This window comes from Spermophilus citellus (assembly GCF_964194105.1).
Source record: "Spermophilus citellus genome assembly, chromosome: X".
Classification (NCBI taxonomy): domain Eukaryota; kingdom Metazoa; phylum Chordata; class Mammalia; order Rodentia; family Sciuridae; genus Spermophilus; species Spermophilus citellus.
Window position 1 is genome coordinate 116,020,540 of NC_138190.1, and position 14,857 is coordinate 116,035,396.

Genomic DNA, 14,857 nt, shown 5'->3' on the forward strand with positions numbered 1-14,857 from the left:
AGAAAAAAAAAATTCTGGAGATAGGCAAAAAAATAGAATGGTTTGGAGAAATTAAAAGATTCTAAGAAATTTAATCTGTCCTGTCCATCCTCCTGTATATGTGGGGGGTGGAGGGAGAGAGATACGGAAACTGTGTGTGTGTGTGTGTGTGTGTGTGTGTGTGTGTGTGTGTGTTTCTGGAGAGGGGCAAGGATATTGATCAAGGCAGATATAGTTGGAAAATGATCCTGGGAACTGTCTATAGAGTTAATGAAGATATTCTTAGAATGAGGGGTTGAGAGTCCTCAATGAATCTCTAACAGAGACGATGCTGGGATTTACATCTAGCATCACAGAATTTAGATCACTCATGAAATGGTTCACAGCTACAGCTAGAGATTTTTTTTGTGTTGTTTTGTTTATTTAATTTTTGCAGTGCTAGGTATGGAACCCAGGGCCTAATGAATATTGGGCAAGCACTTTACCGTGGAACTGTACCCCAACCCTACAACCTAGACTTTTGTGGCTCTAAAGTAGAATCATTGTGTGTTCTTGTCCTCCCCTTTCTCCATAGGATAGGATTAAAATAATTCAGTCAAGAGTACCTACTCATAATTTCCAGCACTGCTTGTGAATGTCTAAATTAGTAAGCTTTTCTGAAGGGTAATCAGATAATATATACCAAAATCCTTAAAATCATGTAAACTTTTTAAGTAAGAAATTTTCTTTTAGGAATTTATCTTAAGGAAAAATCAGAAAAAAATAAACATAGTTTTAAATTCAAGGATGTTCATAAAAACACTATTTGTAATAACAAAAAGTTGGAAAAGCAACTTAAAGGTATCAGCCAGCTGTGGTGTCACACACCAGTAATCACAGTGACTTGGGTGTCTAAGGCAGTAGGATTGCAAGTTCAAGGCCAGCCTCAGCAACTTAGTGAGGCCCTAAGCCACTTAGTGAGACTTTTCCTTAAAATTAAAAATAAAATGGGTTGGGTTGGGGATGTGGCTCAGTGGCTGAGTATCCTGGATTCAATCCCCAGTATCTGTCTATCTCTGTGTGTATGTATGTGTGTGTGTGTGTTTCTCACACACACACACACACACACACACACACACAATAATCAATTACTCCAATATAGAACTCTTTTTTTTTTTTAAAGAGAGAGTGAGAGAGGGGAGAGAGAGAGAGAGAGAGAGAAAGAGAGAGAGAGAGAGAGAGAGAGAGAGAGAGAGAGAGAGAGAGAATTTTTAATATTTATTTTTTACTTCTCGGCAGACACAACATCTTTTGTTGGTATGTGGTGCTGAGGATCGAACCCGGGTCGCACGCATGCCAGGCAAGCGCGCTACCGCTTGAGCCACATCCCCAGCCCCAATATAGAACTCTTAAGATATTTTTATTCAGGTAGAATTCGCACAATTAAGTATTTTAAAATATTTTAAGGAGTCAGATGACAAAAAATGTTTAGCATGATATCAGATTTCTGAATATATATGCATAGAAAAAATATTAGATGAAAATGTGAATAATGGTCATTGTTGGATGATAGGATTACAGTAATTTTTATTTTCTTTCTACATTTCTGTAGTCTCCAAATAGGTTTCTGTAAGTTCTTATAATCAGAAATAAATGATCCTTAAAAAAGAAATGAAGACCTCCTCCAGGTGTTTACTCAGTTGGAAGCACAATCATAACGGCAGTGATTCTCATGTGATCTCAAAGGAGTAAATTACCTACATTTCATTTTCCCTTCCATTGAATCTAAAAAAAATTAAAAACTTGTCTTATTTTATAGGTAAATGCCAAAGAGCTTGATCCAAAATATGCTCATATCCAAGTCACTTATGTGAAGCCCTACTTTGATGACAAAGAACTCACAGAAAGAAAGACTGAGTTTGAAAGAAATCATAATATCAACAGATTTGTTTTTGAAGCTCCTTATACTTTATCAGGCAAAAAGCAAGGTTGTATAGAAGAACAGTGTAAACGCCGGACCATTTTGACTAGTAAGTAGGACTTTTCATGTTATCTTATTATTTGTCATGGTCCTTTTTGATAAACACAAGTACCAGCTGGCCAGCAGGAACTTGTAACTGAAATTGTAATCATTTGTTGTTTTACTGTTGAGTTATAAGTTTGTACAAACATGTCCTTGTGATAAACCATCATTTTCCCATATGTCATTCATGATTGCTTAGACATGTCTCATAAAGGGAATTTATCCCTTAATCCTGAAGCAGTAAGTTCTATATAATACCTTAGGCATCTTCTAGAAAAAGCATGGAGAGAATTAAGCACAATGAATTTTTTAAAAATTCAACTATTTGAATTTGATTTTCTAAACTTAATAAATCAATCTTAACATTTTTAATAGCTTCAAATTCGTTTCCCTACGTGAAGAAGAGAATTCCAATACACTGTGAACAGCAGATTAATTTAAAGCCAATTGATGTTGCTACTGATGAAATAAAAGATAGAACTGCAGAGCTGCAAAAGCTTTGCTCCTCTACTGATGTGGATATGATTCAGCTACAACTCAAATTACAGGGCTGTGTATCTGTACAGGTAAGTTTTGTTAAACACTTCCTAATATTTCTCTTGCTTTCACACAGGCATAGAGCAAGCATTAATTGTAATTGTGTGTTATGCTCTCATTGAGTGCAAAAACCTGTATAATTTGTTAACTTAAGAAATTATGTTTAATTTTTATAAATTTCCATAATGTCAAAAGACGTTAAACAAATCCCTCTGACTAACCAAGCCCTATATTTACATATCAGAAATCATTAACTAATTTAATTAGAGTATCATCTTTCCAGATTATGTGCTTTAGTTAATGATTTTTCACATAAACTTGTTGTAAGCATAAAAAAAACTTCTCAGATATAGGTTTCTTATAGTTTTGTTATGTTTTTGGTGCTGAGGATGGAACCCAGGGCATGTGCATGCTGGAAAATCAGTGTGTGACTGAGCCATGCTTCTGGCCCTTGAGCTATTTTAATAAAAAGGAGAAATGCAAAAACTTCTTCCGACTACATGCTGATAATTCTCTCACTTTTCTCCTTTCTTAATTTAGGTCAATGCTGGTCCATTAGCATATGCAAGGGCTTTCTTAAATGATAGTCAAGCCATCAAGTATCCACCTAAGAAAGTAAATGAGTTGAAAGACATGTTTAGGTAAGCATTTAGTAATTTTTAGATGAGACATATATTCTTTTCCTTGTTTTCTTCTAAAAACAACAACAAAGTATTTACCAGATAATACCCCTACAAAAAAAGGACATTCTTTGTGTACTTTTGTAATAGCTAAGTGACCTCTGGATGGTACTTTGAGTAGTGAGGAAATACATAATCTGTTTCATGCTACAGGATATTAACAATGCCCCAGTGACCCAAGAGATTAATGTGCCAATTTATTTTATTGCTTTGGATATTGTAAGTGACACAAACACAAACCTACATTCATTTTTTGATTTCCTTCTTTGCCCGATTGACCTTGTGTTATAGCATTTCGGACCATTTAGGGTAGAAGTAAAAGTGGGGCTGGAAGGGTTGCAGAGGCGCTTACTCCTATCCTGTATTCTTGCTTCCACTTGGATTCTGCCAGTCTAGGACATACAATATCTTGTGTGCACTAAGCAACCCTGTAAGCTAAGGTATGTCTGAATGAACCTTACATTTGAAAATCTGTTGAATTTATAAACAGTTTACATTCAGAACACGAGAAACAGTTGCATCAAACAGACTAAGGATAAATATGATAACCTATCTACTCATCTGCTCCTGACATGCCATTTACTTTTCCTGTTTGTGTGTTATCAGCTGTTCCAGTTTGCAGAGTAACCAGTAGTCATTCATTCACCAATACTTATTAATAATGCCTGCCTGGATCCTATTAAAAAAAACTCTACTAGTTGCTATGACAGGGATATAAAACATATGGGCAATGAGGTACTTTGCCTCCTCAGACATACACTATAATTGTGGACATTAAACATAAACACATAAAATAATGAGAAAAATACTTTTATGACGGTTCTTCAACTCCCTATCCCCACTCTTGCCTGCCCAAGAAATATTCTTCACACCTATGGCATCTAACACTGTAATGGGCATATAGTAAACTGAAAATAAATTCTTTTTGAATGAATGACTTACTGTCTGCAGATACAAACTAATGTTAGCACAACTTCAGTGGCATAATAACAAGTAAATAACTGAGCAAGCAGGCTTCCTAGGGGGTATGTGTTTTGATTTAAAGGAGATAAGAAATCAGGACAGAGGTGGAAAAGGAGAATGTATTTCAAGTTAGAAAGTGACATTAACAAATACACAGTGAGAAAATAAAGAATTCTCTTGTTTCCCTCTGGGCGAGTTATGCTTAAAGTGAATTATCAAATTGATTGTCAGTGAGACTTCCTAAAAATAAATAATGAAACCTTTATCTTTGTCATCCATCCATAGGAAATTCATACAAGCATGCAGCATTGCACTTGAACTAAATGAGCGACTAATTAAAGAGGATCAATTTGAGTACCATGAAGGGCTAAAGTCAAATTTCAGAGACATGGTGAAAGAATTATCTGACATTATTCATGAGCAGGCAAGTATTAAGACTGGTTGTAAATGAAAACATGATCTGGAGTCCCTAAAGTGTTACTTGACAAAAATCTATAGTTTTAAATATGTTTTGTTCAAATTATTTGTTCTGTACTTTAAAATTTGTTCATGTTCTCTGTAATCAAAGTTGAAGCAATTATTTAAAACTGTTACTGAAGCAATTATCAGTAATAAACCATTTTGTTCTTTGTGCTACAATATTAGAGGCACTAGCTGAGCAAATCTGAATAGATCTACTGTGAACATGGGTTAGATTCTCTCAAGAAGAATCCTAAAGAAATGAAATGATTAGCTCAGTACCCAAGTCCCCAAATACTATTCCTGTCTTGGCTGTCAGAAACTACATACTGTAGTTTAGGTGAGATCCTGAGTTATTTCCAAAACTTGGGGATTGTCTTCCTACCCTTACAGCTTAGAAAACTTATGTTTATGTAACCTTAGCATTTTAATCTATCACTGAAGGTTAGGGATATTTACTGCTAACAAAACACAGCCTGAATAATAGAAAAGCAAAGACCTGATTATCACAGCCAAATTATGTCATCACTAATTATCACATTTATAGACCTACTGACCCTTATGGAAACCTAAGTACTACTGAACTATGCTGGTAAGATCCATTCCTATATTGGGGCCTTGAAATTCATGTATGCAACCACGTTGTACATGCATTGTCCCTTAACCATTTTAACATTTTAATCACGTTCATAAAAGTTACAACATGTCAGACTGGTCCCTCAGTGACTGAGCTTTTTAACCTTATCATAAAGTCTCCTTCATTCCCTTGCTAATAAAAACACCAAATAAATATTTTCTTTAGTAACATTATAAACACTGAATATTTAAAAATAAAGATGGGGCTGGTGTAGTGGCACTTGCCTGTACTCCCGGCAACTCAACCTCAGGTAAGAGGCCACAAGTTCGTGACCTGCCTAGACAATTTAGCAAAACACTGTCTTATAATAAAAAATAAGAGTGGACTGGCGATTTAGCTCAGTAGTAGAGTGCCCCTGGTTTCAATTCCTAGGACCACCAAGAAAAAAAAATTAAAGATGGGTCTGAGATGGTAGTCCAGTGGTAGAGTACTTGCCTAGTATACCTGAAGCCTTGTGTTCCATCTTTCAAAACACTCAACAAGACCAGAATAGAGGAGGAAAAGTTCATGGTTTCAGAAGTTCAAGTCCATGGTTGGCTGACTCTTATCACTTCACCTGAAGTGAGGTAGAACATCATGACAGAAGGCTAGCAACAAAGGGAAAAGTGCTCACTTCGTGGTGCCTAAGAAGCAGAGAGAATGAAGGAGAGGAGCCAGGGGGAAGGATGCAGTCCTTAAGGGCACAACTCCAGTGACTCACCTCCTCTATCCATGCCTCTTGGGCTCAGAGATAATTCGTACACAAGGCTTTTTTCAAATTAGGATATAGCTTTCACAATTATATCATTTTGAATATTCCTGTATTAATATTGGTGCTTCAGGGGGGTACCTCATACTAAACCATAACATTCTGACCCTGGCCCCCAAAAGCTTATGTCCATTTCTAAAAGTCTGTCCCCATGGTCTTAACAGTTCCAGCGTTGGCCCAAAGTCCAAACCTAAAGTCTTATCAGAGATTCAAGGCAAACTTGGCTACGATCCCCTTAAAAATTAAAAAACAAGTTATATATATCCTATGCATAGTGGAACAGAGTAAAAAATTCCATTCCAAAAGAGAATTAGGGGCTGGGGATATAGCTTGGTTGGTAGAGTGCTTTGTCTCACATGCACACGGCCCTGGGTTGAATCCCCAGCACCCCCCTCCCCCCCCCACACACACACAAAGAATTAGGAGCATGAAAAGAAGGGATGGGATCAAAGCAAGACCTAAACTCAGCCAGGCAAACACTTCCTGTAGGTTCACCTCAGGCATCTGGGGCGTATGGCTGCTTGATGTACTTTTCAAAGGGCTTGGGAATCCCTGCTCCTTTGGCCTTGCTGGTTGAGCCCACTTATCTCTCTTTTTGCCTGTCTCTGTCTGCAGTCAGCAGCTTTCCTTTTCAAATATTCCACGTTACTGGCATCTCTTAATCTTTGCGGGGGGGGGGGGGGGGGCTCCACTGCAGCAGCAGCTTCCTTCTTACAGCTTTATGCATCACCCTCTCAGGGGAAGCCCACAGGAACTCCAAACCTGCAACACTGCCTGGCCTCCCAGGCCTGCCTTTGAAATTTTGGTGGAAACTTCCATGACCTCTTAACTCCAACATTCTGTAATCCTGAAGAATCAGCATCACCATCTGCTGCCAGCTGGAACTGTCATCAGGCTACCTTGGACCAAGGTTGCAGCTGTCTGAGTAGCTGAGCATAGTGAAAAAACTTCCTAGGCCCCCCGTGGGTGCAGCGTACCTCACGGATCTCAAAAGAATTTTTACTTTTATACCCTTGAGGCTGTGATGGGTGTGGTCTTTCCAATTTGAGAGATCTCTTCAAGCTATCTTTCCTAGTGTATCTGCAAAGACTTAGCACCTCTTTAAGGGATGTAATTTCTTCAACAACCACAACTACCTACCTTGTCCCCAGTTTTGCTCACCGGTTTCTGGCCAAATTGCAAATTTTTAAAATCCTTCTCTGCTTTCTGCTCCCAGTTCTCACAGAAAACCTGATTAAAAGCTGATAACAATATCCATAACACCACCTGAATGCTGTGTTGCCTTGAAACATCCTCTGGCAGATTAATTAATCCATCACCTTTACATCCAGCCTCTCACAAAATGTAAGAACATGGACAGAATGTAGATAACCTCTTTACCAGAATATAACCCAAGTGACCTTTAATCCAGTTCCCAGTAGATTTCTCATTCCCTTTTGAAACGTCGTGGGTACAGCCCTTGCTGTTTTCATTCTGATCCTCTGAGCTCCCACCAGAATCACACATTAAGCTCTGCTAACAATATTCTATTGCTTCTCCAGCCTTATCTCCACATTTTTTAAACACTTACACACAGTTCCAACTTCTCCTAAACCACATAGTCAGGTTAGTCACAGTGATGACCTCACTTCTCAGTACAATTTCTGTTTTAGTCAGCTTTTCATGGCTGTGACCAAAATGCCCAACAAGATCAACTTACAGGAGGAAAGTTTATTTTTGGCTCATGATTTCAGAGGTTTAGTGTGTGGTTGGCCAACTTCATCACTTTGGACCTGAGGTGAGGCACAACATCATGGCGTAAGGGCAACAGTGGAGGAGAATTGCTCAGCTCTTGGCTCCTGGGAGCAGAGAGGGGGAGGGTGGAGCCACATGGAAAGAGAATATCCCCAGTGGGGGAATTCCATCAAAATAAATGATCAGTAGAATAGAAGAAGGGGATTGATGGGAGGGAGGAGGGACAGGATAAGGGAATAATAGTGAAATGAATTTGATCTAACTTCCCTAGGATCATATATGATACCACAGTGAATCTTACCTTTATGTATATCCACAAGATACTTAAACAAAACTAGTGTAGAGGGGAGGGAAAGGGGAAGTCCTGGGGACTGAATTAGAGCAAACTATACTCTATCCTCCAGACTACACTGATACTGAATACCCTTACCTGCCCATGCCCCACATCATAAAGAAGAAGGACTTTGGGTTACTTTCTCTAACTTTGCCCTCTTTCAGCAGGAAGCAGCTTGGAGATGTTGTCACCCATTTTCCCATAGAAATTGAATGTAGAAATGACAGTTGGGAAATGTAACAGTGTCCACTTCATGCTTGGAATATAGCCCTTGCTGCTCTGCCACTGCAACTTATTTTTAAAATGGACGCGTTTCTGGTGGCTGGGGTTGTGACTCAGTGGTAGAGCATTTGCCTAGCATGAGTGAGGCACTGGGTTCAATTCTCGGCACCACATATAAATAAAATAAAGGTCCATCAACAACTAAAAAATATATATATTTTTTAAATGAACACGTTTCTCTCTCTTCCTCTCTCTGTGCTCCTCCCTAATCTCGGAGGAAACAGGATTACCTTTGTTCGCCATCATAGGTAGATTCATTCTGTCTTTGAGTACACACCCACCATAGCAACAAAGTAACCCAGACTTTGGGGATGGTACCAAAAGATCTCAGAAATGACAATCTTCCAAAGTAACAAGTGAATTACAGCTCCAGCAGAGAACACTTGGAATATAGCCTTTGAGTCACCTGTTTAAAAGCCCCATGTTCCTGCTGAAGGACAGAATCACAGCCTCTGGGACAGGAGTCCCCTGTGTTTCTCCTTTGCTAACAAAGCAATAAACCGTTTTCCTTTTTCTAAAATAATAGTAATAATGCTTTTATGTCAAATGAATCCTAACATATAACTAAAAGTACCAATAAAAATGTTTTTAAAAACTTTTTTAAAAGATGTAACTGGTTGCAGTGGCGCACACCTGTAATTTCAGCAGCTTGGGAGGCTGAGACAGGAGTATCAGGAGTTGAAAACCAGCCTCTGCAATTTAGTGAGACCTTGTCTCTAAATAAAAATATAAAAGAGGGCTGGGGATGTGACTCAGTGTTTGAGTGGCTGGGATCAATCCCCAGTATGAAAAAAAAAAAGGAATCAGTTCCAAAGAACTCACCCCCAGTGATCCACCTCCTGCAGCCTCACCTCCAAGGGCCCAGAGTTGCCACCAAGCACAAGTCCTTTAAAATTAGGATAGACTGATTAGGTTACAGCTCTTTTATTTTATTTTTTTATTTTAATTTTATTGTTGGTTGTTCAAAACATTACATAGTTCTTAATATACCATATTTCACAGATTGATTCAAGTCCTCTCACCACAATATTCCTGCATTAATAGGAGCTTTGGGGTCACCGTCTCTTGTCAAACCATAACAGATCTACAGCACCAAATTTAGAAGGAAAGAAATTAGCTGGGCATGGTGGCGCACTCCTGTATTCCCAGTGGCTCAAGAAGCTGAAGCAAAAGGATCACAAGTTTAAAGCCAGCCTCAGCAATTTAGCAAGATCCTGTCTCTAAATAAAATATTTTAAAATGGGCTGGGGATGTGACTCAGTGATTAAGAGCCTTTGCATTCACTCCCTGGCACAAATAAAGAAATTGAAAATCATTAAAAGAAATGCTAGGCAAGTGTTCTACTGCTGAGCTATACTCCCAGCCCCAGCTGCTTATGTTATTAAATCAGAATTGTCTCAATACCATGCCACCATACATTTTGAAATATATTGGAAGTTAAGCCAGATACAACTGTAGCTATTATCCCTAACTTTCAATTTCACATGTTTATGTTTTCACAACTGTGTACATTTTCCTTATTATTTAACCTTAAAAGTAAATATTTTCTATTTGAATGTCAAAAAAAAAAAAAAAAAAAAAAAAAAAAAAAAAAAAAAAGAAAAGAAATGACGGGTGTAGTGGCACATGCCTGTAATCCCATCGGCTCAAGAAGCCGAGGCAGGAGGACCACAAACAAGTTCAAAGCCAGCCTCAGCAATTTAGAGAAATCCTCAACAACTTAGCAAGAACCCATCTCAAAAAAGGGCTGAGGGGGCTGGGGATGTGGCTCAAGTGGTAGCGCGCTCGCCTGGCATGCGTGCGGCCCGGGTTCGATCCTCAGCACCACATACCAACAAAGATGTTGTGTCCGCCGAGAACTAAAAAATAAATATTAAAAATTCTCTCTCTCTCTCTCTCTCTCTCTCTCTCTCTCTCTCTCTCTCTCTCTCTCTCTCCCCCCCCTCTCTCACTCTCTCTTTAAAAAAAAAAAAAAAAAAAAAGGGCTGAGGATGTGGCTCAGTGGTGAAGTGTCCCTGGGCTCGATACCCAGTACCAATAAATAAATAAACAAGGACAATTATAACCTTTCAGAGAATATATTTTCCTTTTCGGTGGGGGCATGGGTACCATGGATTCAACCGAAAGGCACATTACCACTGAGCCACATCACCAGCCCTTTTTGTTTTTGATTTTGAGACAGGTTCTGGCTTCAAGTTTACAATCTTGTCTCAGCCTCCAGAGTCACTGGGATTATAGACTATGACACCCAAACAGAGTATATATATTCTTAAGGTTGGCCCTGAATTTGTCCTAGAATCTGCATTTCAGATTGCTTGAAGACAGTCACCTGCTGTGGAAAACTGTCACAAATGGTGGGCTTACAAATACATCCAGTGCTTGGTAACCAAGGAACTGTGGTACAGCGATGAGGAAAACCAGAGCAGGGAGACTAGAACAACCGAAAGCTAGTCAATTTTTCAGTGAAATTCTGGGTTCAATTTGTTTGGTTTTTCTTAGAGCTATGGGAAGCCAGGTGCAGTGGTACACAGCTGTGATAAATTCTCAGTACTGTTGAAAAGTGCGCTGAGAAATTTAATCGCAGTTAGCCCAAGGTTGCACTAGATTTCTACGTCATTTCCAACCATTTTCATCTCAGTACTGAGAATCAGTCAGCCAGACTTTCATCATTCCATATATTTAATGAGTCCAACCACTCCAATCTCCTATGTACCCGTTGGTGGTTTGTTTGTTTGTTTGTTTGTTTGTACCGGAAATTGACCTCAGGGGCACTCGACCACTGAGCCACATCCCCAGCCCTATTTTGTATTTTATTAGAGTCTCACTGAGTTGCTTAGCACCTCGCTTTTGCTGAGGCTGCCTCAGCCTCCCCAGCTGCTGGGATTACAGGCATGCACCACCTTTGAGATTAAGAGGCATGCGCCACGGTGCCCTGCCTATGTATCCATTCTTGATCACTAATTTTTTTTTCCCCCTGGGGATTGAATCCAGGGTTGCTTAACCACTGAGTCACATCCTCGGTCATATAGATATAGATATGATTTTTAAACTCATGATCCTCCTGTCATTGCTTCCCAAATTGTCGGGATTACAAACGTGTGCTACTGCGCCCGGCAATGGCTGGAAATCTTGTTGGTTTGATCCTGGAATCTGCTTTCTGCATCTTCTTGGCCTACTTAGGAATGAGTACAAACAGCTCCAAGTCTTCCCTCTTTACTGATAGCTTTCAGAGGCTCCTTTTTCCCTTCCTCCCTAAACCATCCATGTGATCATAACTAGGAAATTGGGGAAGCCTTCCATTTCCTTTATCATCTGTATCTCAAGCTCAGCCCTGAGAACAATGGGTTGTACCTCTCTTCAATATAGCCGTTCTGAAGTATATACTGTTATCAAATAGACTACAAAATTTGTTCCTAGAAACTGGTTGAAAATTTTCTATTACTTGTAATGCATAGAAAAAACAGCAAAACTTCTTCACAAAAGATGTAAAACAAGCCCGGGTGCGGTGCACATGCCTGTAATCCCAGCGGCTTGGAGGCTGAGGTAGGAGGATCTGGAGTTCAAAGCCAGCACACCTAGCTGTTATGAGGCTTTTATAAAAAGAAGTTTCTCAGGGCTGGGGTTGTAGCACACTGGTAGAGTGCTTGCCCCTCATGTATGAGGCACCAGGTTTGGTCCTCAGCACCACATACAAATGAACAATATAAAAGTATTGTTTCCATTTCCAACTAAAACAAACATTTTTTTTTTAAAAAAAAAGAAATTTCTCTATTATAGGCTTTATTTAAATTTCATGGTTTGTAACATCACAAATAAGATGATTCAATACTGCCATCATAGACCAATTTGAGTGTTTAATATTGAGGCTTCAAAGCTTATCTTTTTTAAAAGTTTTTTGTTGTTGTTGTAGTTGGATACAATGCCTTTATTTTACTTATTTACTTTTATGTGGTGCTGAGGATCAAACCCAGCGCCTGGCACATGCTAGGCAAGCGCTCTAACACTGAGCCACAACCCCAGCCCACAAAGTTTATCTTTAAGACCAATTAATAGAAGCTTGAGATTTATGTTAGGACTTAAAAGAAGTTGCATATAATGTGTACACTATTCTTACCCTCCATCTAATCTAAGCATAAAATCTGTATACATTTATATACTAATGGGAATATAACATTTATATTTTATATTGATGAAGTTCTTCCATTTCCCAGAAAAATCTTCTGTATCATTTAGCTCATATAATCATAGTGTCTTTAAAAATATGTGATTCTCACTTTTTTTCTTCATTTAGTATTATTTCTAAGTCTACAGGGAAGGAGTATGCTATCTACATATTTTAACAATCCAACAAGTGATTCTGAGAACCACTAGGTTAGAAGATGATCCATAAACTCTGTATCAACGAGTAGTCCACTGTTAGAGATCTTATGCTGACCATCTGTTGAAAAAAATTAAGATTGCATTATCTCTTGCTTTTTATTGAATTTTGCATTTATGATCTTTTGTTTTTCTTAAGAAGTAACCAGATTTTCTTCTGCTTTTTTTGATATGCTGCCTTTGTAAAACAGCTTTGAAGACTTAAGTCGGTAATGTTATTCTTTACTCTTTCTGCTTTTTGTCATTTTAAATAGCTCAGTGTCAGTGATGAATTGAAATATGCCTGTAATTTTATATACACATTCTTTTTTTGGCAGTAGCTATTTTTCTGCATGATAACCATGTGGATTTCTTTTGTTTTAGATATTACAAGAAGACACAATGCATTCTCCCTGGATGAGCAACACATTACATGTATTTTGTGCAATTAGTGGTACATCAAGTGACAGAGGTTATGGTTCCCCAAGATACACAGAAGTATGAAGAATGTGGATGTAAATGACAGAGAGACTGAATTTCTCAGGAATATTTGGAGCTGTGCAAATGTTGAAATTTGAAGATTTGATATACATGGAGTGTTTCCTCCTGACACCAAAATTTTCATGCTTTCAAACAGGGTGCTTACATATTTGTAAATATTTAAGCAACTTGAAAGTGCCTGGAAATTGCACCACTGTGCTTGGTTTGTACTTTTTTAGGTAAATCTATATGCTGAAAAGTAGAGCTCAGAAATGTTAATTCATTTTGCTTAATTACTGCTTAAAACAATAAAGGTACTATGTAAAATTGTATAATGGAACCCAATAAAAGGTAAAATTTATTTGTAATTAGAAGTGAAGGATATAATATTTTGAATTTAACGTTTTCCTCAATAAGAAGCTCAATTCATTATCATACTAATCCTTGGGGGGAGAAATTTGATTAAAATTTCCATAAAACATGGATATTTCAAAACATGGATATTTCAAACCGGGGGACAACTTGAATTCTTGCCTGTTAGTAGTCAAGGCTGAACTGGAGGAACCAAATGAATTGTTCATCAGAAAATTATCAGAATGAAAGGGTATATATCCTTCATGCCAAGTTTATGATATATATATATATATATATAATTTTTATAAAATACATATAATTACAAGCTATATATAAATATATATATATATATAATCCTCTATGCCAAATTTACTATTCCTTGCTGTTTCAGTGTGGTGTTGCTGAGTATTCCTATTGCTCTCTTTCCCACATAAAAGATGAGGGATTTATACAGGGCACAGGTTTCCCCAGTAAGCAGTATTTGTTGCCAAAATTGGTCTGGATGTGTCCATAAAACTAAATAAAACACTTCTGAGAAATTGCAGTCAGTACATCCTATGCAACTTCAAAACTTTATCAGCAGTCCAAGGTGGGAATTTTGTAATGAGTATTTTCTTCAGTTGCAAGGTTATCAAGCATTTTGATAGAATTTAATGGTTGCAGTATGTCTTGGGTCAGTATACATAACCACCACAGGGTTAGCAACTGCTAATTTGGGATTATATTCCTATGTATGAAGAAATCTCAGATTACCTAAATAATTCAGGAGAAACCAAGATATAAATGATCCTAAGAATTCTGGCTGCCTCCTGTACATTTCAAGTTCTAGACTTACTTTCATTACGTAGTCTAGCCTGTTTTGTGGATGAAAAATAGACATTGAGATATAAATGGATTACACAGAGCCTTGGCTTTAAAATACTTTCTGATAAGGGAAGTGTTAGGGATTATGCTCTGGCTTGGACATTTTTCTAAACATGTCTTTTTTTTGGGGGGGTGGGTACTGGGAAATGAACTCAGGGGCACTCGACCACTGAGCCACATCCCCAGCCCTTTTTTGTATTTAATTTAGAGACGGGGTCTCAGTTGCTTAGTGCCTCATGTTGCTGAGGCTGGCTTTGAACTCACAATCCTCCTGCCTCAACCTCCTGAAGTGCTGGGGTTACAGGCATGTGCCATTGTACCTGGCTCCATGTCATTTTTAAGTTTTTAGGGCAGAGCCAGGTCCAGTGGCACACACCTGTAATCTCAGCAACTGGACAGGCTAAGTAAGGCAGGAAGATCTCAATTTAAAGGCCAGCCTGGCAACTTA

General features: G+C 38.3%; 1 protein-coding gene across 2 annotated transcripts in view; it reads left to right on the forward strand.

Annotated features, from left to right (window-relative positions):
• Nucleotides 1-13,782, forward strand: part of DOCK11 (dedicator of cytokinesis 11) — a 192,857-nt gene extending 179,075 nt beyond the window's left edge. For both annotated transcript variants that reach the window (XM_081276990.1, XM_081276991.1), the window contains 5 exons: nucleotides 1,778-1,988; nucleotides 2,357-2,547; nucleotides 3,059-3,159; nucleotides 4,447-4,585; nucleotides 13,096-13,782. In XM_081276990.1, the coding sequence (XP_081133116.1) occupies nucleotides 1,778-1,988; nucleotides 2,357-2,547; nucleotides 3,059-3,159; nucleotides 4,447-4,585; nucleotides 13,096-13,215 (762 nt within the window). In that variant the 3' untranslated portion in view covers nucleotides 13,216-13,782. The remainder of the gene's footprint in view (nucleotides 1-1,777; nucleotides 1,989-2,356; nucleotides 2,548-3,058; nucleotides 3,160-4,446; nucleotides 4,586-13,095) is intronic.
• The last annotated feature ends 1,075 nt before the right edge of the window (nucleotides 13,783-14,857 follow it).